The sequence below is a fragment of the Rhodamnia argentea genome, chromosome 4 (assembly GCF_020921035.1).
Source record: "Rhodamnia argentea isolate NSW1041297 chromosome 4, ASM2092103v1, whole genome shotgun sequence".
NCBI classification, from domain to species: Eukaryota; Viridiplantae; Streptophyta; class Magnoliopsida; order Myrtales; family Myrtaceae; genus Rhodamnia; species Rhodamnia argentea.
Window position 1 is genome coordinate 16,609,512 of NC_063153.1, and position 27,939 is coordinate 16,637,450.

At 38.3% G+C, this 27,939-nt stretch overlaps 1 protein-coding gene and 1 long non-coding RNA gene across 4 annotated transcripts; both read left to right on the forward strand.

Annotated features, from left to right (window-relative positions):
• The first annotated feature begins 129 nt into the window (after window positions 1-129).
• On the forward strand, window positions 130-13,293 carry LOC115757359 (vacuolar protein sorting-associated protein 52 A). Of its 3 annotated transcripts, none has more exons than XM_030697564.2 (21): window positions 130-624; window positions 1,487-1,581; window positions 1,722-1,779; window positions 3,242-3,337; window positions 4,260-4,361; window positions 5,068-5,151; window positions 5,908-5,988; window positions 6,545-6,688; window positions 7,543-7,634; window positions 7,945-8,026; window positions 8,392-8,574; window positions 9,331-9,446; window positions 9,528-9,586; window positions 9,858-9,958; window positions 10,560-10,610; window positions 11,001-11,180; window positions 11,255-11,389; window positions 11,496-11,570; window positions 11,699-11,756; window positions 11,856-11,999; window positions 12,353-13,293. In XM_030697564.2, exons 1-21 carry the CDS (start codon window positions 622-624, stop codon window positions 12,397-12,399), a joined length of 1,986 nt encoding a protein of 661 aa, XP_030553424.1. In that variant the 5' UTR covers window positions 130-621; the 3' UTR covers window positions 12,400-13,293. The 3 variants fall into 3 exon arrangements, with proteins under 3 accessions (XP_030553424.1, XP_030553425.1, XP_030553423.1); XM_030697565.2 differs by having other exon boundaries at window positions 12,406-13,293; XM_030697563.2 differs by lacking the exon at window positions 12,353-13,293 and having other exon boundaries at window positions 11,856-12,327.
• Window positions 13,294-24,690: 11,397 nt separating this feature from the next.
• Window positions 24,691-27,456, forward strand: LOC115757362. The gene is made up of 2 exons (XR_007198215.1): window positions 24,691-26,618; window positions 27,228-27,456. It is a non-coding gene; the product is annotated as an uncharacterized LOC115757362 (long non-coding RNA).
• The last annotated feature ends 483 nt before the right edge of the window (window positions 27,457-27,939 follow it).

Consider the following 27,939-nt stretch of genomic DNA (forward strand, 5'->3'; position numbering starts at 1 on the left):
AAAAAAAAAAAAAACGCGACTTTTATGAATATCTTATGGGACATGAGGCTATTTGACATAATTTTGTGAGTACAGGGGCTATTTTGAAAAAAAAAGTGATGTTAAGGTCCTAATTGAAATTTTCCAACTTTCATTTCCATCAGCTAGGCTGTGAGCTCAAAATTTATCGTCTCTTGGGTCTCGGCCCCATCGTTCTTCATCTTTCGATTCAACAATAGCTGGAGAAGTGAGAAGTGATGCATCATGCGATCCGTTCCTCTTCGCAAATCGCAGGATGACGAGTAGCTTTTGTTAATCTTGGGAAGAATATCAAAATCCCAACTTTGCTCTTCAAGAGACGACAAAGACCCATCTTTACTCTAGATCCGATCGGTGGTGTTCAGGAGGAGGAGTTGGTATAATGCGAGATCGATTCATTGCGGTTTGTGCGGAAATTTTCATGGAAGGGATGATCTGCGTGAGAGTGAAGATCCTAGGACGCTTCTCTGTGCTCTAGGTGGCCGAAGAATTTCTGCTTTTGCGCTAATTAGCAATGCTCTGTGAGAAGATTGCTGTCGTCGTTGCTTATTCTTCTGGAAGCAGTGGCCTTTGGTCGTGTTAATACTTGCCTTCGCGCTCGAAATGGTAGTAGTCTGCTAATCCTTTCATCTGTCGTTTCTGTTACTTAATGTGCTCGAATGCAAGGTTGGTTCTGTGCTTGTCATTGTGGGTTTGGCCTGGAGCTTCATAATCTTTTTACAAGCTACTCTTGTTTCTATGTATCGAACCTAATGCGTTCCGTTGTTTGACCGGTGGGCCGGCAGTGGTACCTCCTTGTTTCCTTTCAATTGATATGAATTTTAGTGATGAGAGCAGTATTGATTGGCAGTTCACTTCTTGGGGGGTTTGAAGTCTCTATTCTGATGTTTCCAGAGTGGAAACATACCCACTGACCATAGGTTATGAAATTTGCGCTTTAACTGCTTCCATCAGATTCTCTTCTTAGGTTTTGCAGACTCAGGTGGAAGTGGAAAGAGGAGAAGTAGTATAGTAAGGGTGACAATCCATTGAGGACGCTTTTATGAAATTTACGCACTTCTGCTGATGGAATGTCTTGTAACAGAACCATCTGAAAGTCTGGGACAATCTAAAGGCGCCTTTGGAATGTTAGGCATTAAAGTATGAAACAAAAGAAAGGTCTCTGGGTTGTCTAGTGTGAGTCACATGGATGACGTTCTACTGAAGTTGCAAATGGCCTCTAAACGTAAATAAGATGCACACCTTGATTGCACAACTCTTGTTGCTTTTGCGAGTTGGGCTTTTAATTTCTTTTCCCCTTTGTCAACTTGCCGCATTATTGCTGATGGAGGCAATATGCTACCATAGCTACAGATGAACGTTCATATGCTTGTTGTAGAGCATAATGTCCGTGAGTAATGCCCGCGTTTAAAATTCTTTTAGGCAAGGTTCCGAAGTTGAATTGATGTCTTTACTTTAATGCATGCAGGGTCATTCTTTTGCTGAAGCAGGGGATGCCCAGAAGAACAACTTTGATTTAGGAGAATTTGTGGGAGACTTAAATGTTGAGGAAGATGCCAGCAGGTACACTTTGGTTTTTCATATTTAATTTGCAAGTTCCTATTCTTTATTAATTACCTGCTATAGAGAAGTCTTTTTGTTTGATCTTGATTTACTAATTTCTTTCATGCTTTTCTATTCGTTGTTATGAACCCTCTGTACAGTGATGATATTTCGCTGGAAGGTCTTCAACAAGAACTGGAAGAGTGTAAAGAAGATGATGTAAGTGTTTCTTTTACCTGAAAAGTAGATTGTATGGTGTTGAACTATGGGCCTTCCTCTATCAGCATCTTAAAGTTATATGCGTTGCTTATTTGCATCCGCACTTTTTAAAAACTGAAGTTTGCATCCTAAGCTCTTTATACTGTCCTCTGCGCTGCACATGAGTCATTAGTGAGCTCTTGATCGAAGTTCAGATCATTGGCACTCCTATCCTTATAACTTTATGTGCGGACAATGTTGAAGCCATTTGCAACATCTTGCCTTGTCTCTCCCTTCTTGAATTTTTGGCACTAAAAGAAAATGTTAGCTTCTGCTTGAGAGTTTGCTACTAGAGTGAACCTTTCGTGCGTAAATTTGTTCGACTTAATTATTTCGTCATCATAAACTTCCGTAAATGAATCACTATCACTATTGGAGAGAATACCTTTCTAGTTGGATGAAGAGATGTTTCTAGGATTGTTTCTAGGCTTTAATCCTTGTATTTGTTGCTCGGCATACTCCACTCATGTTCAATTAGGTGCAATCTGAGATATAAAAGTTTACTTTTGGTCCTTAAGTTTTGTTGCTTATGCGGGCTTGTCTAGGTTTTTTTCAGGGAGGAATGTCCGTAAGTAGGTTTAAATCCCATGGGTGAGATGAAAATTTTACATTTGGAAGAAAAGCACTGTTGATGCCTTAGGTTTCTGATTCTTAGGTCTATGGAGGGAAAACCATACAGTTTATGCCTTGATTCGAAAGAGCCTATCGATGTGATCCAACTTGGTGAGTTATAGGGAATGCTTGATACAGCCGCACCATTACTGTGGTGACTACACTGAAAAACAGTGCTTTTTAATTCCTAGAAACTCCTTGAATGTTCCATGTTTAGAGTAGGGGTTGCATGATAGTGCCCTTATGCAATTGCTGTTGTTTTATCATAAAAGCGTTGTGAGAACTGGACAATGACCTGTATTTAATTGATTGCGAAGCATTAAGAAGAGCCTTTTCAAATAGAATAATAGTATTATAAGTCCTAAACCTTTTGTACGCAATGAATTTGAGTCTTAACTTTTTGTTTTTTACTATATGGTTGAAACCTTTTTGAAATGTCGCAATGTAATCCTTCCTGATGTTTGTCCTCGGTAGCCTAAGTACAATTGTTTCTGGACTTGCTTGTTTTCTGTAAAACAAGTTTAGTACTTACGGTTATTTTTCTCGAGGGTTCTGTAGAGAGGTACATAATCTTGTTACAGATCTGTCTATAGCTTTTAATCAATGATACTATAACTGGTATTTACAGCTTAAATGTTAATTGTACATTGTGCCTGTGGTTGTATGTAATTAGTAAGTTACTCTTAATCCAGAATGCCAACTTCTTGATGTTGGTTAGGTTGATATTTGTGATGGATCATGCAGATTGAACTTCTTTTCTTAAATTCTTTGGTACTGTCATCAGTATACCTTCAACTACCATTTCCTGCAGGTAGTAGCCAACATATTGTCCAAGGGTACAGCACTCCGTGATTACACAAAAGGGGTGGAAAACAATCTGCGGCAAGTTGAGTTGGACTCAATTCAGGTCTGCTGCTATTTTGATGCATGTTTGATTCTTGGCGGCCTATTTTTTTTTTTTTTGCTGTTGCATATGATTTGCATATGAGTTTATTTTATTCTTTGCTTAGTAGTTGGGGTAAACAAGGAGGGCCTTGTGGGTAGAGGTCTCACTTCATATTCCTAAGCTCACTTCCCAGATAACCGCGACCAGTGTGGTTCTTCAGGTCAATTATATGCCTGAAGAATGTCTGATTAGACTGACATTTTATTACCAACAAGCTTCTATCTTGGCCATGGATTACTATCAATTTACTTTGCAACCTGATATGTCTGCTTTTGCTTCCCTTAACCTATGTTGTGTGTGCAATTGGGTTCTCAATCATTTTTTCCTCAATTGGGGAGGGAGGGAGGGCATTGCTACTGTCTACAATTGCCATCTACAGTGGGTATGATCCTTGTTAATGGTTGGAGATGATGCCCTAGTGAGGGTCTGTGATGAGGGTCTCCAAATCCTTACAGGGTTTGTGGCTAGGTGGTGGTGGTGCCAATCGGATGCCACATCGACATGGCTTGTTAATTTTAGCCGTGTGAGTAATTTAACTGTGTTAGTCATAGTAATGGCTAGGGCAAAAGGACTTGATCTCAGAAATCGAGACAATTAGATGACTTGATTGCACAAACCAAAAATGGAGGACCATCTGATGCATCTATTAATAAATGAAGTTAGGTCAGGGCAGATCATCCCCCTTTCCCCAATTCAATGAAGTCAGTCATGAATCATGAAACATTAATGTAATTGAGTCATTGAGATTGGTACATGCATGCAAAACCGATATCATGAAAGAACCTTTTTTCTCTGGGGTGCTTGTGTTATCTCATCATTTTTCTCATTCCTTTTGGATAATTTGAACTTAATATGTATTGATCATAAATAATTCTTTTGGCAGGACTATATAAAAGAAAGTGATAATCTTGTCTCCCTTCATGATCAAATTCGGGAATGTGATGGCATATTGTCCCAGATGGAAACCCTACTTAGTGGTTTTCAGGTACTTCGACCTGCTTAGCTCTTTACCTATTATTTGCTCACAAATGGATCTCGGATTCACACTTACTGAGTGATGAGATGACGTTATTTTGGACTCTGTACGTTATTAAATAAGCACATTGTTCTGCTGTGACTGTGATAAACACTTAGATAAGTGGCTCCAAGAAATGCTTTCCTCTTGTGGAATTCCATAATTAAGCATTGTAGCATCAAATTCAGGCTTTGTTACTTTATGGCCAACGTCTCCATTATATTATGCCTCTACTGATTATCATGAGCTTGACTATGCTGATAAATGGATTGTTTGTTCTTGTGAATGGAGGCCAAATTTTGTCCACGTGGACAGGAAATCTGTAGAAGAAAATTAGGTCCTGATATCAAGTTTCCTTAACACCTCATAGATTGTGAGTAGTGTGGGGAGGGGAGAATTTTTATATGGCTTCATTTCATCTGCATTGCCTTATTTTCTTCGTTAATTGCTATTTGAATCTTTCCCTTTGACATGTGCTTTGCCTTCTACAAGTCATACAGTGTACGGAAGGCAGCTTGTGATACCTGTGTTTAAATTGCCTTGGTCAACATACTTCTGTTAAAAGTTACACTTGCTCCAATTCTTTTTGGGGCATGCTATTATCTAGCATGATCATTTAGAACTACCACTTTGTCTCTTAGTTCGGCCAGTTTTGGTTAAAACCTTACTTCTGCAGGCTGAGATTGGGTCCATTAGCTCAGATATAAAAATTCTTCAGGAAAAATCTATGGATATGGGTCTCAAGCTGAAGAATCGCAAGGTAATTAATGTCTGCTTTGTACTATATTTTCGTTTCTAGCTTAGGCTTATGCTTTGGCATGTTAGTCTTTATTGTGAGGTTAATTTTTCTCATTTTCCCTGTTTCTAGTCTAATGTCTTGATACTTGAAGACGATGAGTCCTATTCATTTGGTTTGATGTTTTATTTCCAAAGAAAACAGGCTCAGCAAACTATTGCCTTTTACTTCTTTTTTTACTTTTATTGGGTTTTTATTTATTTATTTATTATTATTATTATTATTATTATTTTTTTGGGGGGGGATGGGATGGAGGGGACCATATTTATTTTCAAACTTATGAGAAAAATATTCTGATCATTGGATTTATATATACCACATTTCCTCCGCAAATTAAGATGTACTTTATTTTACATTGCTTGCATCGCCAATAGCGAGGTTCGGTTATTGCTTTATTAGCTACAGGACATTCCATCAAAATTTGCAATATTATGATGTTTTCCTTGAGGCACATAAGAATGTTATTCTGTAGAAAGTCATTTGCACTCATGAGGCTCTTCCAGGTGGGGAGGAGGGGGAGGGGATGTTTAGCTATTGCATATAACCTTAATCTTTCAACTAGAGGGTGCATTTTTGTTTATCTACTAAAACTTTAAAGCACATTATATCTGTAAATAGCGGTGCTTGAGGTGAGGTGAGCTTTTCCGCTGCATTTGTAAACTTAAGGCACCTCTTTTTCTAGTTTCTGCGATAAACCTATTAGCTTCATGATCCAAACAGGTGGCAGAATCGAAATTGGCGAAGTTTGTTGAAGATATTATTGTCCCTCCAAGAATGGTGGACATAATTGTTGATGCAGAGGTACTGTTTCCTCTGTTCCAGTCTCTCTTCTCAGTCATCTCCATGGTGCACTTTTTAGAATCACTAGCAGGGAGCCTGTACTTTGACAACTTGTTTTGGTTCACGAAATAGAAAATTGAAAGGAAATAATCAATACATGTTTTTACCCTGAAAAGACTTTCATCTGGGACATAAATGAAAAGGAAAAAAGCAACAAATAGTTGTTGATTCAGATGTGCTGTTTCCTATCTTTCGGTCTCTCTTTTCTCAGTCATCTCCATGGTGCACTTTTTAGAAGCTCTAGCAGGGGCCCTGTGCCTGACAACATTTTTAGTTCGTAAACTGAAAAATGGAATTAACCAAACAAGGATGAGGGTGATTTGGGAGTCCTCAAAATGTGTGGTCCTAGAGGAAAAATGTTACATTACATTCCACACCTAATTTTTCCACATCTTCGATCCAATGCAATACCAAACTCCCTACCCATTTTCTTAGCAAAAGGTATATTATGTTCTGTTGTCATGTGAATTTTCTTTTAAACTTGAGATGTTTAACACATAATTTCTTTATCACTCAGGTCAATGACGAGTACCTGAGAACTCTAGAGATTTTGAGTAAGAAGTTGAAGCACACTGAAGTGGATCACATGGCAAAAACAGCTAAAGCCCTCAAAGATGTTCAGCCTGAGCTTGAAAAGCTGCGCCAGAAAGCTGTTGCAAAGGTTGTTATCTTGTCTAATAAATGCATTGACACATGGACCGTGACCAAGTCTTGTATAGTTGTGTACTCCTTAACTGTAGTTGGCATACCTTTCTTTATGTCCCTTTACACTTTCTGGGTGTTGTATTTATCAGATTAGATAGTGTCCTAGTCAATTATCTAGAAGATCCAAATTAGTAGTTCGGAGAAACTTAAATTAAACACTTATTTTAAGTTGCCAGATGGAAAATTATTAAAAAAAATGAAATAGTATAGCTTATGACCTCAAAGGCTACATCTTCATAAAGAACTGAGCTTTGAGCTGATTTTAATCGAATTCCAAATGCTAAATGAAAAGATAAAATCAGCAGGCTACGTAGTATGAAATCAAGGCTCTTATCATAAAGAATTCCTTTAAAAGCCTCCATGTTGAAGTCCTGAGTCCTCATTTAATATCACTTCCGACAAATGATGAAATGCATACCATGCACGGTGCACTGAGTTTATGTCTGGCAGGGCTTTTGCAAGAATGATCACTATAAATAAGAGAGCCTCTGTACTAACACCGGTTCTGAACCAGAAGAGATCTCTGGTTTGAAATTTCCAAACGTATAACTGTGGCGAGACTTTGCGAATCTTACCACAACCATCTGATTTTGGTCCATCAGAAATCCATGATACAGCTTGCTTCTCCTAATCTAAGAATACTCTTAGAAAGTATGGATAACGAGCAGTCTCCTGACAGTGATACTTGTATTTTCGTGGTGCTACTGAATGTCAATATACTGGCAAACTCTTAGAGATCCATTTGTACAGTATCTCTTCTATGTTAATAGTATCCTTGTACTTCATCTGATTTAATTCTGTTGGTGTTAGGTTTTTGATTTCATTGTTCAGAAGCTTTATGCATTGAGAAAGCCCAAGACAAATATTCAGATCCTTCAACAGAGTGTTCTTCTGAAATACAAGTAAGTGGTCTCTTGTTATTTTATTGATTTTAGTTTTCTGATGTTGATGTTGGCGGATGTATATGTAAGGCTTTGACTTAAAATCTTTGGATATGCCATCTAGTTTCCTAACAAGATACTTTTGGTGCATTAACAAATTATTATGATATGATGTTCTGTGTATATCTCACCGTTGAGTCCTTACCTATTTGCATATAATGCACCATGATGCTTATATAAGTGGTCTAGACATTTGGTTTAATAAATGCAAAAAAGCAAATATTGACATATGGTCTGCAATACCGTTTGGTTGACATTACATTTTCTCTAGGTATATTATTTCCTTCTTGAAGGAACATGGCAAGGAGATCTACCTTGAAGTTCGTGGAGCATATATAGATACGATGAACAAGGTAAACGTTTTTACATTATTGCCAGAATCCTGATCATATTTTGCATGACTAAGCAGTTACCTTACTGAGCTATGGAAATGATGTATAATATGAATTTAGAATGGCACTAGATCCACAAATGTGTGTAGAATGACATTGGTTGGCAGAAATATTGGGCTTTACCTTAGCTAAATGGGCATCTGTCATGGGTGCTCTTGTCTCCATTTATGCTCATCATCTTACTAGGAAATCTAATTACGGCTTTCTCAGTTCAATTTACGTGGCTTCTTTCTGGTTTATCTAGACATGCTCATCTTGAGCACAATATAAGGTTGTTACGATCTATTTATAGGTGGCTAAACATGTTCGACACTGGCTGGCTGCAGGTTTTAAGTGCACATTTCCGAGCTTATATTCAAGCATTGGAGAAATTGCAATTAGACATAGCAACATCTAGTGATTTGATTGGTGTGGATACCAGGAGTACGGGTTTATTTTCTAGAGGAAGAGAGCCCTTGAAGAACCGGTCCGCTGTATTTGCACTGGGGGAGAGGATTAACATTTTAAAGGTTTCATTCTTGTAATTATGATCTATAATTATATTAAGGCCTTATGCACTTTTTGATGAGAAACTTTCATCAATTGTGTAATTATAATTATGTGTTATATTATGCACCCTTTGACAGGAGTCCCGTGCTGTTAATAGAGGGATTATAATAATTAGAACTTGTTGAGTGTCTGGCAGTCTTGATCAGTTGACATCCCTCTTAATCTTTGTTGATTACTCCTTGTCAAATCATGGTTTTCTAATAGTGACTTCTATCTTATAGGCCAGCCTTTGTGCAGGCAGTTAATTGAGTTTGCGAATATCCAGATTTTTTATGCAGGACTAAATATTCTGCCAAGTGAGCACCTTGCATCATTTGAGACAAAATTAGTTATATAACTAGTCTAAGTTATCTCATGCTGCAAACAAAAAATTTCTGCCTTAGCACCAAGGTTTTGTTGCTATCCTCTGCCTCTCCGTTTTCATCTTGGGTAAATATGTTCCCATGGCATGAATATTAGACCAACCACTGACAGTATTCTCTCTTGCTAAGGATGGTTTATTTCCTAAACCTACCCAACAATTGTCAAAGAGCACATGAAGAACATGTAGTTTCTCAAGTAATGTGAAGAAATAGAGAACTTTCTGACCTTATTAAATAGTGATGTTATTGCAGCCCTTGATTTAAAAACCTCTTGAAATAGTCCTTCTGTTTTTCTTTTCATTATCTCTCTGTCACACGAGGGAGATGAATATGGTCTCATATCTTTGGTTTCAGGAAATTGATCAGCCTGCATTGATTCCACATATAGCTGAAGCCAGCTCACAGAAGTACCCATATGAAGTACTCTTCAGGAGCTTACACAAGCTGCTTATGGACACTGCCACTTCTGAGTACTTGGAGCATTCTCTGACTATTAATTTCTTGTTTATCATTGTTTAATATGTGATCACTCTGACTCTCACATTTTATAGGTACCTTTTCTGTGATGACTTCTTTGGAGAAGAAACTATCTTTTTCGAGACTTTTGCAGGTTGGTTGGATTGCATTCCCTTATTTCAATGAAGCATCTTGTGTTTGTCCCATTTGGCATTCTTGTTGTATGTTATGCAACATCTTGTATTTTAGGTGCATTTAAATTATTTGTGACTGTCTGGATGCTGCAAGTATTGCTTTTGAATAACAATAAATTGGGGGTTTAACAGTTCAATTTGAACTTTGTATTGACTCTCTTTCGCAATATTCCACCATTGCTTGTAGCAGCCATGAAGATTGCTTATGTGTTGTTACTTGGATCTAATCAGGTCCTTTTGCTGTCATCGATGAACACTTTGGTACAATACTTCCCAATTGTTATGATGCTATTGGTCTTATGCTTATGATACGGATAACACACCAGCATCAGGTAATGTTCGTGAATCTTATTTAATCTGCAGTTATTTCTTTCTTCGTTACAGAGCTAGTGTAGCCCAGTGAAGTAAATTTTACTTGAAGTCATAACATAATGCCAGATGACGATCTGCTATAAATTTTGGCAGCTATTTTTCTCACATTGCTTTGCTGGAAGTGGTCTCAGAAGTTCATAATGGCTGCAGCAAATGAGATGAGTAAAACCAACCTAGGAGTAGCACTATTTAGTTGAATAATAATTGGCCTTTCCAAGTTGTTGTTGAAGTTATGGTGTTCAATCTGTTTGCATTAAGTGATTAACTGGTCAAAGGTACTTGACTGCCAATTTTTCAAAAACCATTTTCTTCTGCACATACAACTACATGTTTTCAAATTGACTTCAACTGTCAACATCTAGTGATTAATTGGGTCGAAGGTACTTGACTGCCAATTTGCTCTATCCATTTTTCTCCGTATAAACAAGCTACTGGTTTTAGATTGACTTCAGCCATGAATTCTCTGTGGCGGTGTATGCTAATGGATCATGAAAATGGTTGGCTTTGTTATTTCCTTTTGACTAGTCTTTATGTTAATATTTCATTTCTTTTCTTCTTCAGCTAATTATGTCTCGGCGACGAATTCCATGCTTAGATTCATACTTAGATAAGGTTTGTATCTTCTCACCACATATCATTTAGTATCAATTGGCGACCTTTCTTAATTTGTACTCCTCAAGTTCACTTAGAATCTCATGTTCATGCATCTTCAGTTTGGCTGTGTTTACAAAGTTTCACAGATTGAGCGAGAAAGTAGATATCAGATTTTGATGTTTTTATCATTGGATAATTGAAAGCATAGTAGTTACAAATGTCTCATAAAGATCTAAGCATGTCATAGTTATAATTTACGGGTGGATATAAGGGGAACTTGCTCTTATTACTGTCAGGGCCTTATGTGTTATATTTCCTAAACCTGCTGTGTGTTTGTTGGAGCAATTTGCCACTGCTCCTACAGTTATATACTTTTAGGGCGACTCACTATCAACTGAAAATGAGCAGGTCAATATCTCTCTGTGGCCACGCTTCAAAATGGTGTTTGACTTGCATCTCAACAGCCTTCGCAATGCTAATGTCAAGACATTGTGGGAAGATGACATCCATCCTCATTATGTCATAAGGCGTTATGCAGAATTTACCTCATCACTTATTCACCTTAATGTTGGATATGGAGATGGGCAGGTGACTATACTGATAACAAGGGTTTGTTTAAATCACGTGAGTTGATTAATACACTCCAAACTCATTGTTTGCAGCTAGAATTGAACTTGGAGCGGCTGAGGATGGCTGTTGATGATTTACTTATAAAGCTAGCAAAAACGTTTTCAAAACCAAAGCAGCAGATCGTGTTTCTTATCAATAACTATGACATGACTATTGCTGTTCTCAAGGTATGTTACAGTAATTACTTCATTTCACGTATAGGTATTTCCCTAAATAATCTTATCGGTCTGTTGAACACCACTTTGTCCCCATGAAATATTGACTATTTTCCAGGAAGCCAGCCCAGAGGGTGGGAAAATTCAACTGCACTTTGAGGAATTGCTGAAGAGCAATACGTCGTTGTTTGTGGTATGAAATTTACCTGTTGCATGCTAAAGTTGCACATTTCATTGAAGAAGTTCAATCAAATCTGAGAAACCACAAAATTTGCCTTTTTGTTAAGAAATTTTTGTGGTATTTGTGCTTCTCGTCTGCAGGAAGAACTACTTCTGGAACACTTCAGTGACCTAATCAAGTTTGTAAAGACAAGGGCCTGTAAGTGCCTATCGTCAGTAGCTATTTTATTGGATGGACTTTAATTTCCTTCTATGCCTGACCTCTAGTAATTTCCTCCCTGTTCTCATCACCATTCAGCCGAGGACCCAAGTTCCACATCAGAGCGGCCTATAACTGTCACTGAAGTTGAGCCAATTGTGAAGGACTTTGGTAGCCGGTGGAAAGCCGCGATAGAATTGATGCACAAAGATGTGATTACCTCTTTCAGCAACTTTCTGTGCGGTATGGAGATATTGCGAGCTGCTTTAACTCAGTTGCTGCTTTATTATACCAGACTGTCCGATTGCATAAAGAAAATCCAGGGAGGATCTGCGCTTAACAAGGACCTCGTGTCTATATCTTCGATCATGTATGAGATCAGGAAATACTCTAGGACTTTTTAGGTTCTCTTGATTAGTGCAGCACATAATTTTTCTCCCAGCCTGTGGAGTGAGGATGTCACATGCGAAGATCTTGAGTACTGGCCCTTCAATTACACATTTGCTCGTGTGTTGATTATGTATTACAGAGAGGTTTTCTGTGAAGCTTTTTGAAATTCATCGTTTGATTATCTCGGGTACATTGTTCCATTGCAGCTACTTTGAAAAGGTGGCACTTAATCATCAAACATCTTATGATATGATTGCAGCGGTATATGTGCTCATTGTGATTTAGTAACAGTCGTTCTTGAAGTACATGAGTAAATCTCTCCACTTTGTTGAAATTCAGTTGCGTTCTAACCTTGATAGGTGACCACTTGCATCGATTTAGTCAAATCACATTTCTCCAAGCAATTTCACATATAGGCGGTCGGAAAACTTTGATGCCCCTTGACATTGTTGTTGAAGTTGTACTTGGAACAAGAAACTCTTGGGAAGAAATGGACTCTGCATTTCAAGGGAGATAGGAAAATTTACCAGCAGTATTCAGACTGGTAGATCGTGAGCAAGGAAAATACCTACGGAAAGTCTTAGTGGGTATAATATCTCCTTTTGTATCAGAGAGGCGTAGGCTTTTGCTTAACATATTTTGGCCCTTGTATGTCGCTTTATGCCTTGCTTTAAAACCTCTTTCTAGTATTGATAGCTGTTGCCGTCTTTGCCAGTTGGCTTGGAGGGGTCGTTTTTGAGATGAGACATCGTCCTGGTCCGGATAGTTGCTATGGGGCAGAATTGAAGCAGAGGGGCATAGGTCACATTGGTTGATAGTGCCCGAAGGCACATGAGCTATTGAAGGTGCTGACTGCTGAGGCATTTGAGCAAGTTGAGAACCGTGCTTATTGAAGGTGACTAGGGTGACATGGAGGGGGCTGCAGCTTGGACATGGCCCTGAGTAATAACTATTGGACGGCAGAGAAGGGTCTTGACTGGTGCCGCCGAATGCCACGAGTGTCTTAGCGTGGAATGCAGAAGAATCTCGGGGGCCTTGATGGTTCGGGAACCGATGGCATCACGCTGCTTCTTACCACCACCAAGTTTAAGCAGCTTTGAGACGATGACTGCAAAGCTCGAATCAAACAAGCATGGACACTGGACCATAAAGGATTAAGATGATTTAACTAACAAGTACAATAACAATGAGTATTTTTATTTTTTGTTTATTTGATTCAATCTAATCACGAAACCTAGAGACCAAACTAAATCAATTTGGATTCATGCTTTTCGGTTCACAAGCCGAAGCCACACAAGTACCGCAAACAAACCAATCCGACAACTTGTTGAAGCCCCCAACATGGAAAATTATATTAGATGCTCTCGGAACATCACGTCATCATCGTCCACCCAATCGATCATAAAACAGAAAGATCAGTACATCAAAACAGCGATTACCCTTCCACCGGCAAATCGAAGAGAAACTGTTTTCCCAAAAAAAACAAGATAAAAAGAGGGAGAATCTGTTGCTTCTGTCCAGTCTTTTTCTCCAATTAAGTTGGAAGCCCATGTGGACAATCCTTGGAAGGGAATCAAAAACACTCAGCAAGTCACAAGCAACACAGCCAATCGAGAGCGCCTTGTGCATTTAATTTCCACCAACAAAAGGAAGAGCACATGCCAATGTTCCTCCTATGAAATTGGCCATTTCCCCATCCCCCAAACAAAAGTTGTGATCGAATCATTTAGTGAGGAGTGGGCCCACTTCGTCTCTGGGACCAGTTCCTCTGGGCCCATCTCTGTTGTCCATTTTGTCATCGCACCAAAAAGATCCAACGGCAGCCCACGGCCCACCCTATGCTATTGGAAGCAGCCCGCATTTATGGCCAGCAAAGAAAAACTTAAAATCACAGTTATTGTACGTGACCCTCTATTCGAAATTCGACACTTGTCTTCAAGTAAAAGCGTTTCGGCAATCGAGTTTGTCATTTTCCCTCTCTCAATCGAATGGCTGGAAGGATGCACATGCCGAGATCATCGATGTCAGCTTGTTATAATCGGATGGTCTCGAGAGCATCATGCCTTTTATTCATTTACCGGTTTTCAAGTATCTTGTGGGCACGGGTAAACCTAACCGATTCGGCGGATCTTGTCTTGTTTCGAGTCCCCATTCCGTTCATCCTTGCCCCCGCCTTACGCCCTCCTTGCATCGCATGCCCCTACTCCTTTAGGATGGTCCACTTACTATTTATCTTTTTGGCTCTCTTTATTGTATGATATAACTATTTAGAAAAGGCATACTTTTTTCCATTAAAACAAAGTCATATGAATTGGGGTGAAAACTAGAGGAAGTAGAACAGTGAGACAAATGGCTGAACCAATTAAACTTTGCCCACTTTTTCATGGGATTCGACACATTCAAATGATACCAAATCACAGATTGCTCTTACTTGCAATGGGTTGACTGTTGAGAATATTTGGAAGTCTTCTAAAGAAGATACAGGCTCTCTCTCTCTCTCTCTCTCTCCGTTTATGGGCCATGAAAGAGAAACCCATTAATTGGCCAAGAAAGCCATTAATGCGCAGAGGTAAACAATAGTTGATATGGAAGTGGAGGATTCTCTTCTCGTTATATGAGAACTAGACGACTGCAAACAGGTTGACAGTTTTTTTTTTTATTATTAAAAAAATAAGCATTTTGAATATTTTTCATTTGTTTTTCAAGTTGGAAGTCCATATGATACTTTGCATTGCACTGATCAATGATAGCTATTAGCTATGCCATTGACCATCAGAGGAAGAAAGAAGTCACCGGTTATATCTTTAGTCAGTAGATATATGAGAAATACTAATAAAACCCTAATTTCCTTTTTTTTATGACCACTTACTAACTACTAATTCATTTCTTTGGGTATACTTCTATATTGCCTCCCAAGCTGGAAGCTGGAATATTCAGCTTGCTTATAATAGGTGCAACTTCTTCCCAATTAAAGTGTCAGGTAAGCCTCCTTACATAGGAGTGAACATGCGTCTAGGATAGAACCCAAAAGCGGAATGAACTAGCTATAGGAACCAACTCGGCTCCAGGTTCCCACGGTTACCAATCTGTTCCCGATTCCAAAAAAGTGGACCCAGTAATGTGCAATTCGATTCTTGGTTCCTGGGTAAGAATTGAACAACCAAGAATTGAATTGGGAATCGCAAAATCAAACTGAGAACTAGGAACCGAGAACTTTTATATGTTACATGTTTTGAACTTTTTATTGTTTATTTTGATTTACATGTTTATGTTCTATAGATTGTTGCTATTGACAAATGATGATTTTATTGTGGCTTTCATTTTCATTTTGTTTAACTAAAAATGTAATAGAAAAATGAAGAAAAAATGAAAAAAAAATAAAATTAGCCGGTTCCCAATTAGACCTTGGAACCGATTGATAGGGTAGGTTCTATGATGTGCTAGGTAGGTTTTAGTTTTCAAAAATTAGGAATTCGATCCTAACAAGATAAGTTTCAAATTGTAGGTGAAACGTGAACCGACCCTTGCTCTAGATAAGGAATGTGGATATTGAAACGTCTTTCTCACACAATCTTAAGAAGAACCGTTAACTCCTCCTTTGGGAATTGAAAAGGAAGGAAAAAAGTGAAAAATAAAACCAAAACAAAAACCAACAATCTAACAAGAACAGTAGCTTGATTTTGAAAGAGAAGCAAAATGAATGGCCATGATCTGAGAAGGATGCACAACGGAATCACGTAGAGAACAGAGAAGCTCGGCTTGTGATAGACTTCAACAGACAAGGATGCCGACGACAAGACTCACAAGCCGCCGGAAATGACATCTCTCCTGGACGATGACGGAAAGATTAGCGAGTGACGGTATAGGGTTGCTCTTAAGGACAACCAGAATAGATCTGAGACCACGACAAGTAGAGGAGGATGGTGCTACTCTAGTATGAAGAACAGTGGACAAAAAACAAACGACTTGTATCGGCAAAAGGTGGTGGTCCCAGTGTCAAAATACTCTAGGATTTACAGAAGGAGAGAAAGAGAGAAAATAGTCAAAAGTTATGCCCACACTCGATTACATAATAGAAAAGTACATTGATGGCTTTATCTATAGAATATGACAGACACAAATAAAACCCTAGTTTCTTTCTTTAGTATTGTTTATATTAACGTGCAATTTACATATATAATGGGGAATTTCTGTAAGTATGTTTTATCTATGCATTAGTCACTCCTATAAATACATATTATACACTCCTAGTTGGGGTAGAATCACTATAAATACTTTCTTGTTATTTTCTCTCTAATTCTAAATATGCACATGGTATTAGAGCAGGATAATGCATCATGTTCTTCAACACCTTTACCCCAAATGAGCACTTTTTTTGCTCCAATTGCTGTCTCAATAGTGTCCAACACATCTCCGAATTTTTCTTTTTCTCTACCATCTTTTTGGCCATCATCTTGTCTTCCTGTTAATCCCAATTTTCCATCACCTTTTAATAATATGTCGCCCACTTTCACCTCTTCTTCCCTCTTCTCTACTGTTACTCAAATTATGGCCGTGCAATTAACCTTGCTAGCTCTTGTTCTTCCCAACATCACTAATCTTGTGTCCATCAAACTTGATGCAAACAACTATCTTTTGTGAAAATCTCGGTGCGAACCTATTTTAATGTGTAACGATTTGTTGGGCTATGCGGATGAGTCTTTTATGTGTTCGCAGATGCTTATCAATGATCGGAATAGTCTCGTGGTGGTCAATGCCTCTTATTCCACGTAGGTCAAGACAGATCAATGCGTTCGTAGTTTGATTAACTCAACTCCTCATAGTTAACATTTTTCGTGAAGTTCACAACCTTCGAAAATCTCGGGAGATTTGGCTCACTCTAGGATGATGCTTTACTTATCGCTATGCGGCCAAGGAAATTGGACTAAAGTTTGACACAGCGAGGCATTCTTGGATCTAAGCTTCATCTTTCTTGTCAAATTTGGAATGGAGTGGGTGCCATCGCGCTACAATGTTGACAAAGATTTAACCATGCTTTCATTGCTACTGATCCGTTGGACTCTTTCTCATCTCTCTTGATTGGTGAGACCTCTGATCCAATGTGGTATTTTGACAATAAAGTGTCGGCACACATGACTAGCAGCATTAGTTAAATTCTATACCTTTTTATGGTTTAACAAAATTTCAATTGGTGATGGTTGTTTATTGCCTATCAAGCAAGTCAGTAAAGCCTTTTTACATACTGGTTCTCAATCTTTGCTATTATCATCTATTTATCATGTCCCTAATCTCGCTTGTGATCTTTTCTCACTTACTCAATTTTGCAAATATTCCTTCACTATTGATTTTAATGGTTCATCCTTTTCTTTGAAGGACCAATGATCCGAGAAAGTTCTTCTCCATGCTGATTTTTCTCTTGGTCTTTATCTGATTTTCAACTCCTTGGTGTCATGTCACTTACATCGTATTGTGGCATCTTCTGCTTTACTCACTTGCCGGCATGCTTGTCTTGGTCATCCAAATAAACAAGTTTTGAGTTGTGTTTGGAATTCTAATTCTAGGTTGGTATCTTGTGAGTCCTGTCTTGTGGGCAAATCTCATCTATTGCCTTTTCAGCTTGTAGGCACACATGGAAACACTTCTGTTCTACAAATCAACTTCGGTTTCTGAGTAGAAGGTGATGTTTTTACTTTTGGTGAGAAGTAAATTTTTTTACTTGTTCAAGTTACTTCAAAACTACTTCTGAAGCCCGAAAAAAATGCTCCAAAAGTGAAAAAATGAAGTTGCGTAACCAAATGGATCTCTACTCTAGAAGTGTTGTCATGCACATCGGTCATTGTGCATCTTTTCCTTTAGTTGTCATTCATTCTGATGTATGGACGAGTCCAATTTTATCTAACTTTTAATTTTAATTTTTTGTGATATTTGTGGATGACTCGGTTCGCTTAGATTTTTTCAATGAAAAAACAAATTTGAAGTGCTTGCCCACTTTAGAGTCAATTGTTACACCTACTTGGGATTGAGGGGGAGTATTAACATATTATTTACATGTATAGTGGGGTATTACTATAATTATGTTTTGTTTGTACCCTTACTATAATTAGTCACTCCTATAAAATACATATTATACAACACTAGGTGGGATCGAGCCACCATAAACACTTTGTCGTCATTTTCTCTCCAACTCTAAACATTAACAATACGGCCACCTCCATAATTATACATCTAACACATTGAGAAATGTTTAATCTATTAATAGGCCCTAAACCAACCCTAAAAGAGAGTATTTATTTCATGCTAGCAAGGACGAAAATATGCTCAAACTAGTGTACCAACCTCCATCTCAATTTATCTTCCCTGTGGGTAATGTACTGAAACTAATTTAAACGCCAAAATCAATGCCAAAATTTAAAGTTAAAGTCAAGGGGAACAAAAATAGAAAACCCACCATCCAAAAAAAATATTTCAATCTTTTTGGCTCCCTATTACAGGTCAGCGTACATAATTGTGAATCTGTGTGGGTGGGGGTCGGGGGGTTTGCATGTTGGAGCAAACTTGATTGTTTTTTTTTTTTCTCTTTTTCCCTCATGAGTTGCTTGTGCAATTATTCGGGTAAAAATTGAGATCTCGAAGCATTATATGCCATTTTTGTCCGCAGCCTTTTTGTCAAATATAGGAGCAACGTTGGATTTATCGTGGGTCGTACCCAACACCGCCACACAAAAAAGCGGTGCGACGTTGATCGGATGTTGTTCGTTTCTGCTTCTTCCTGCTCTTGCACTAGACTTGTCATGCATCATACCTCATCACACATAGAGAGGGAGAGAGAGAATTCACGGCTTGGTTTTTGGAACTTACTTTGATGGTGGGTCTCGCTCTGGGGAGATAATTTACAAACCATCTAATCGTTCTTCTGTTCTTGTAATTGTCTTCTTCTGACCCTTTTGCTTCGCTGCTTTACTACGACGGAGCTTCGACTTTATTAGGTTTTGGCTCCATGCAATCAACACATTGCTAATCGGATAGGTCGAATAGGGTCCCCATCCGCGGTTTCCCTCCTCTTTCTCTCTCTTTTTCTTCTTCCCCAACTTTTGTTTCTTTCGAAGATTTTGGAACAGTGAGGTTGAGGCCAAAATGCCAGTATCATACTATCACGGGGCATCAGAAAAATGGGCTCTCGATGAAATTGGCAAGAGTTTAGCCATGTTGAAAAGTTAAATTTCAGTCCCGTTCGCAATGTAATCCACGAACATCACTAAGATTAAGGTTACATGGGAGGATGTTATATTTGCGTGGAACGACAATACCAAAAGTTCAGCTTGTTTGATGAAGGCAATGTTTGATATTTAAGTAAACTTTCACTTCCTCTCATACTTAGTCCGGTCTTTGGCGAGACTTAAGCATGAACATATTTAATTGTGTGGCAAATGTGGCTTAGAAAGATTTGAACTCATGAACTTTTGCTTTGATATTATGTGAGATTTTATGGGACCGCCGTCAACTATTCTAAAAGATTTGAACGTAAGTTTTTAGATGAATATATGATTTAATAGTTAATTATTCTATCACAGCTTGCTATACTTGTATATGACTCTTTGATTTTCCCTGTGATTCTTTTGAATGTGCTCATACCGCCACCATCCCATGATCGCACTAGACAAACGTAATGCGACATACACCACTAAGGTTGGGTCATGGCTAGGGAAACGACTCCTAAAAGGACAGTATGAAGCCCAAAAGTATCACATAGGATTATGCATGCATTGATATGATCCTCCTCTCTCCCGAATGTGTAGAGAAATGGGGGAAAAAGAGAGACAAATGTCACTATTGAGTCAAGACATCGTGATGTGAAGCTACACCGGAGCGAAACCACGACCGTAATCGGGCTGGCGGACGACGAGCCCCGATGTAGATGGACTTGGGGGATGACGTTCGCACATTAATGCAATTACTTCCCTTTTCTAGGACTGCAACTTGCCCCCGTACACCCGACCACACGCAAGCCCCACCACATATCAATTTTGATATAACAGGTGGTGGTGGGGGCCAGCCAGGTGGGCCCCCGAATTCTGCAGCAACTGGGCCTCGCGCGAAATTCCCCCCATCTCGATTCAAGTTTCTTGGCCCATTCGACCGAGATCGGGCCCACCAACCACGTTGGCGGGAGTTGGAGAATCGCAATCATGCGCATGGATCGACGATGCGGTTATCTTCTTCGCCTTATCCTACGTTATTCAGTGCTACAACCAAAACTTGCCATCTCCTCAGAACCCCATCATTCATCCGCTTTCAAAAAAGCGTGTTTGGCTTCTTGTGGCGTTGCTATGGTATCATCGAGAAGATCCACGGATGGTGGTTGATGAACATTGTTATACCCATTTCGATGATGAGTTCTTCTCCGTTGTTCATTTGCGAGTTTAGTGCTAGTAGATTATGCCCGAAACGATGTCTAACCTGTCATTCCTTTCTCGCGCAAGTTACGCCTCCAATGTCCTAGCTGTTTGCAATGGTCGATCCCTCCTCCATTATTGTCCCATGTCCGTACAGATATGTTAGGATTGTGTGGTCTTCCTCTCTCTCGACCCCCCGTTTGAGGAGGTGGAGTCCTTCTTCTTCTTCGGATCTGTGGTTTCGGACAACCATATTCATGAGCGTCGGGAGGACTGAAACTGCGGCGCCCGCCCGCGTTCGACAGTACTTCTCAATCGTATAAGAGGCTGCTGCGCATTGTCATTGTCATTGTCATCTTCAATAGCCAGTCTCGTCTCCCACATACGGCTAGAGCAGAAGAGAAGGAAAACTTGAGACATTTGTGCTAGCCATGGCCCCATAACCTTAAAGTTTCTCCATTACAAGTGGAGCGTAAAGGTCTCTCTTTGTCAATGCTTCCTGTGCAAGCCCTCTCCATTTTTGTAATGCACAGATAATTTAAGCCAACATAAAAAGGGGGGTATGTTTAGATTTTTTAACCTCCCTTTTTATGCTTTAATAATGATAGTGGATATGTACTATATGCATGTTATTTATGCGGACTTGATAGTTCTACTATATGGTTCATTTGAGTTCACATGAAGTTCAAGTTGTTCGAAACCTAGATCTCTAATTGGGGATTAGACTATCAAATTTAACTATCTCATCTCATCAATATCGATACCTCTACGAAATTCAAAATCCAAAATCTTCCTATTTATAATCTAATTCCGTTGATTTGAATCATCCCACAAGTGTATTGTATTATATTGCCGAAAAATATCGAGAAGGATCAACCAAAAGCGACATAAGTATTTGTTGAACTTAACAAATTAAGATTGTCATATGAAGGAATATAACATACTTTGAGAAAATAATCATGCTACCACATCAACATGCATCGCATGTCCATATGTTGCATTCACATAATATAATTTATAGATATCGTAAGATCATCATTAGGTTGTTATCATACATTATATCTCCGTTGAGTAATCAACAATTATGCCAAGGGATAATGTAACTTAGTTCAATATTGTAATATGTTACGACAATGCTTATACGGTATGTCTAAAGCAATATCATTCACTATTTATAACTTCAAGATGCAATTGTTTACCATAGTCATTAGGTTTTTATATTGTCAACAATTATTTATGTGCATGTGTGTACGTACGTACGTACATACATACATACATACATACATACATACAATATTGTTCTAGTTTTAAAGATAGATGTCTCTTTTTAATATCCAACTTATTTTAAATTATAATAAAAATTTAAAAATAATTAATAAATATGTTAATTACTCGACACTATCCTACCTTGCTAAAAAAAGAAGTTTCTTATGCTATTAAAAAGGTAAGCTTTTGTATTTGCTCTAGCTTTTTAGATGTACTATTAATTGATTCGGATATAAAAAATTCTTAACCAATAGGAAAATCACATGAATGCTTACATGGAACAAAATGCTCTTTCTTAATAGGCAAACAAGATTGAAAATGCCCTTTTTCTTGGGGAAAAAAGTTTATAAAGATAGGGGTTTCGGAAAAAGAAAATCTCGATGTTTGAATATAAACCCACCAATATACAATTCGATGTTATTATCAAACAAAAATCTATGTCATTCTCAACAATTAATTTCATCAACATAGGAAATTTAGCGTTTAGAGATTATCGGGATTAAGGGTAAGCGGTTCTAAGTTCCATTCGGGTTCCACTTGAAATCTATCCTATCACAGGTTCTAGGGCTACCCGGGTTTCGTCTATATTCTTAATAGAATGATTGTAGTGAGTTATAACATCTAATGACTACCATTTGCCATTATAATTTACTAATCATAACTCATATTTAGAAACGTGAAAAATATGAAACATTAAAGAGTGAAAATCTGAGTCATAGATATCATCGAAAATGGAAGCTCATACCAATGGTTTCAGATTACACACTAACCATCGGACACCATAGAATTCCGTAGGATCGCGCGATGACATAGAACAAGAAAAACACAAAAATTTGTTGCAAGTTTCAGGTTTCACCTCTTGGAATTTGGAACCTATCCGTCAGACCGATTTCCTAATTTTTTGGAATCTGGAAACCCTACATACCCCAGAGCCTAAAACATATCATGTTTCCATTGATTTAGTTCTCTAGTTCTTGTTTCTGCCCTGGAACGGAGAAATTACCAAAAAAGTCCTAAACTTATTGCGTTTATGTCAATTCAGTCCCAAACTTTTCAATTGTGTCAATTCGGTCCTAAACCTTTTGATCATTTGCCAATTTAGTCCTAAACCTTTTCAATTATGCTAATTCGGTCCTAAACCTTTTGAAATGTTGCTAATTTAGTCCTAAATCTTTTTCCATTTTGGTCCTAAACCTATTGTTTGAGCAATTGGCCGAAAGGACTAAATTGGTAATTTGTGAAAAGGTTTAGGATTAGTTTGGCAAATCGTTAAAAGGTTTAGGACCAAATTGACATATTTGAAAGATTTAGGGCTGAATTGGCAAGTTGTCAAAAGGTTTAGGACTAAATTAACACAATTGAAAAGTTTAGAATTGAACTAGCACAAGTGCAATAGGTTTATGACTTTTTGGACAATTTTCCCATCTTGGAACCATACTCACTCCTAATCAGAACACTTCTTCCGTCTTTCATGGGATAAAAAAGCTCTCGGTCTTTATGTGGCATTTCAAGTTTTCAGATGTAGAGCAAATAAAGGAATCAAGGGATTTGACAAATTTTAGTGAAGCTAACGTAAGAAAGTACACTAGAAATCTAAAAGTTCAGGCAACCAATGCAATCGATCCTTTCAATGAACAGGACCGAAGGTCACCTATGGCGCTGGGAATTTGGCTATTAAAAAGAACGTTGCAACTGCTTTCTCCTCTATTCTAGAATAATCTCACATTGCACTGCAAAAAAAGAAAAGGAAAAAAAAAAGGATCAATCCACAAGCTGAGAGGTTAGGAGAGAAAAAGGATAATGTATAAAACGTCTTCCATTAGATTGATGTTCGATTTGATGTAGAAGAAAAGCAGAACATAACGATTGGGGGACCATGAACACCCCCATACCTTTATCTCCCAAATAAAATCAAAAGAAGATCCCCTTTTCACATGGTGGCATGTGGTTCAATTGGAATGGTGTCAAGGAAAATATATTCATTCCATATGTTTTTTTTCTTGGAGCAATTTCCCATATGAAGAAAGAGTACTAATTTTCCAAAATGATGCAATAATTGCATGACTATGGCTATAAGCATTGGAACTCATGATGACCAATTAGAAAATCTGAGACTAACATCTTCATTCATGCATTGAGCATTGTCTTCTCAATTTTAGCACATCTTCTTTAGTTTTTTTTTTTTACACTTTCCCGGTGCTATTTGGAATGTAGGGTTGGCAATTCTTGTCGGTGTGTTGTATTCGTGACCTTCTCCAACTTTTGAATTGCCGAAGCAAGAACTTTATATAAGAGTTTGAGGGAAGCAGTTCGATGTACCAGTGCACACATTGTTATCATCTCTCACATGCCATTACATACACTAGAAGTAAACCAAGCCAACCAATCCATAGCTCTTCAAGCATGAGAACGCAAGGAGCACATGAACTCATCAAATGCAGCCATATCCGCACCGCTAGACATGAGAATGTCAAAAAAGAATATTCACTCTATATTTCATTGCGTAAATGGGTCATACTCAGAAGTTTGGATTTTACCTAACTTGATGTATGAGATGTGCATATTTAACGTATTATTACGAAATTAGGGTCATATCTCTCTCTCTCTCTCGGTATAATTATATGATATCAGTTCATGAGGAAGTATTTTTTTAGAAATCCTCTAACTCCGATGTGGATGATTTTTTTTTGTATACCGAAATTAGGCTTAGTATGGTGAGCGAAACACCTTCCTCTGCTGCAAAAGGACACAATGATAGTAAAGTACGGGAGGAATTCAACAGTTGTTTACCCAATAAAAACTGTTTTTATTTAATTATTATTTTCCAAGAAGATTTTCAGTTCCTCGAAATTTTTCTTTGCTTGGCTGAGCCCCCAATCTGACATTTTCTTGCAAGCCCCACAACGCACTCACTCAAGAAAAAAAAAAAAAACAGAAAGGGGTTGGTTTTGTGGGTAAAATGAACCCTACTTGGTGTCTTCTTCCTTCTTCCACTCTATAAAGCTGGTTTTCTCTTGCAGATTTATGCTGGAGTGGTCCATGAAAAGCCCTTTTGTATGGGCCTCTCTCTCTCTCTCCCTGTCCCTCTCTCTCTGGGCTATATGAAGAGAGAGAGAGAGAGAGTGGACCTTTGTGGACAGAAGATAGAAGATTGGTGAGATCTGAGGAGGTGAAAGTGAGTGCAGCTTGGAAATTTCAAGTCCTGTCATGCTTTTCCACAGCTTTCTTGAACTTCTTATCTTCCAGTCTTTTGATCTCTCTCTCTCTCTCTCTCTCTCCTCTCTCTCTAAAAAGATTGAACAAACCATCCTTAGAAGCTCAAGAAAGCTGTGGGAAAACATGGCAAATTCAGGATTTTTTTTTTCAAGCCATTGTGTTGCAGACAAGGGAAAACTATCTCAGTATTCCTCACCACATGTTGTGAAACTCAGCGGCTTCAGATCTCTTTTCATCTTTATGGTAACACCACTGGTTCTTATCCTCCTTTTTTGGTTGTTCTCTCTTTTTGGGGAAATGGCATTGTGAATTGTCAGATCTAGTGCACACAAACACACATCTCTCAGCATACAATTTAGCAAATCAAACCCTCCAGAATTTCGTGCGATAATTGGGTAATTCAACTGGGATTATGCATTCTTCTTCCTAATGATGTGACCATGGTCGTGACTTGTGGCACAAATTTAACTAAATTATGCATTTTTTGTTCCCCGTACAATGTGGGTTCATCAGTGTTTCTGAGAAAAAGAAGATGATGACTTCTGCAACTGGTTTGCTTCTCTCTCTACTGCAACACGTTTGAGGCCATGCATGGCAAAAGGGCTGTATTTTCCCTAAAACAAAAGAAAATGCTATAATCTCCCTTGTTGTCAGTGAAATTCATGAAAAACATTTCCATTGAACTCTAAAAAAAACCAAACAAATTCTGATCACTCGATCAAAATGGTGAAAAGGGAGTGATGTTGCAGGGGAAGATTCCTTCACTCCTGCTCTTTTTATCTCCAACACCAGTACGTGTTAATTAATGATAAATGGCTCTTCCTGTTGCCATCCCTAGTTCTTTTACTACATCATCTCCTATATTTCTGTGAAATAAAAGGTTGAAACTTTGTCACCATGTGACATCAAGATTTTACCCACATAAAAATTTCTCTCTCTCTCTCTCTCTCTCTCTCTCTCTCTCTCTCATATTGTCTATGCTACAATCACCTTAAATACCAGTTCAATTACATTCTAAAAAACCATAAAACTTGTGGAACAATTTCGTATTGTGATTGGCTTATGCCCACCGCCTTCTCTCTAGAATCCGTCCGTAGGTGTATAGTTTTTTTACCCTACCTAGTCTGACTCTTTCAAACCTTCTCTTTTGCACAGTGCTTTTGAAGGCACACAGAATTCTTAGCAAAAAAAAAAGAATAGCCAAGTACCAATTAACTCTTCCATTTTCCCACCTGCTAAATTAAATTGAGGATCTTTTAACTGCCAATTCCAGGTTGCAACCTCACTTCATTGGATCTGAAATTCATGAACCCATCAAGGGAAAAGTTGAAGAACTCAGAAGAAATGTTAGGCCAAAGCACGTTTTCCTCCCTCTCATTCACCATACGTGTTTTTAGCTGGAGAGAGAGAGAGAGAGAGAGAGAGCAGGTAAGGATCTGTTGCAATTCTGACATGTTTCGCTTTTCATTTTAGTTGTTTATAGCTTCTGTGAGTTTCACAGACATGTCAAGTTGGAATGGTTGTTGGGTGTTGAATCGCGCCTGAAGCTCTCAGCAGGTATATATTCGCAATCCAGATTCAGTGCATCTCTGCAGAGGTAATCCTAGTTTTCAGATTCAATCACAATGTTTTCAAAACATAGCAAAGGTCTTATTTTTATTTTTATTTGATTTTTCAAAAAATGAAAAGAGTTGAAAAACCCATCAGTGTATTTTAATATACGAGTTTGCTTCTGAAAAATCTGCATTTTCAGCTATATTTTCGATTAATCATGGTAAACCAGACAGGCCAAAGATATACATTTTCAAGAAGCTTCCATGTCTTGGCCATAAACAAGAAGCTTTCAGTACTTAAAAGGGTTTGAATGGTTTCATCAAACCATGAAGCTTTGCAAAGGTTTCTGTTCTAATGCAACTGAGATGTTTTTCAGTCCACATTTATGTACGCAGCCTAGAGAATTATAAGATGAAAAACATGTCTTTTGGTTGCCCAACTTTCCTATAGTGAACAGATTTGCGACCGTTGCGACTGGCAATGGCGAAAAATCACATTGTGCATAGATGCTGTGTCAATATACTGTTTCATCTCTCGCACATCGATAGCTCAGAAAAGTAATTAGTTGTGTGGGGAGTGTTCTTACCTAGTTGTGACTATGATTACGGTTAGTATATGTGATACTACATGTACACTCAACAATTTTTGACAGCTTTTTAGTAGAAGTGGGTGGATGGGCTCTTTGATTAAGCTCAGTTACATTGTACTTGTAATTTTATGTGGGAGGAAAAAGGGATCAACTCACCGGGTCAAGGCCATCCTTCTCCGGTCGCAAAGTTTGAAATCGAGTCCAGAGGAAAACAAAGTTTTCGATACGCAATGTAGTAACTCTGCCAATATCATACCCTAAACAGAGTCCTATGAACAAGTATTTCATTGTGAAAAATGGAAATACTTGGAGACATTGGACCTTATCGAAGATACGTTCTATAATTAATAGAAGATGATATATGTGTCGTTGATCTCAGTTAGCTCGGAAGAGGCTCAAGTGTCGCTCTTATTGTCACTGTATCTAATAGACCTGAATTATGCCGTCGAACGAAGGGAGATGACAAGGAGTTGGGAGTCTGAAAAATCACTGAAAAACTCACAGCCACGCTTCACAGCCGAATAAGATCGACAGTAACCCCAACTGAGTATAGGGATAGAATGAGAAGCTGTCGGTTTGGAAATATTGTCGTAGAAAAGGACATGCGAAACGTACCTCGCTTTAAATTGTTGGGGGAGTGCACCAATTTACAAGTGGGCCTAGGACTAGGAGTTCTTGGGGACCTAAAAGTTGAAGTAGTATCCGATCCATTTCAATTTTATCATCACCGAGGCATCTTGTTTGCAGTTGTTCAGAAGATACGACCACTTCAGTG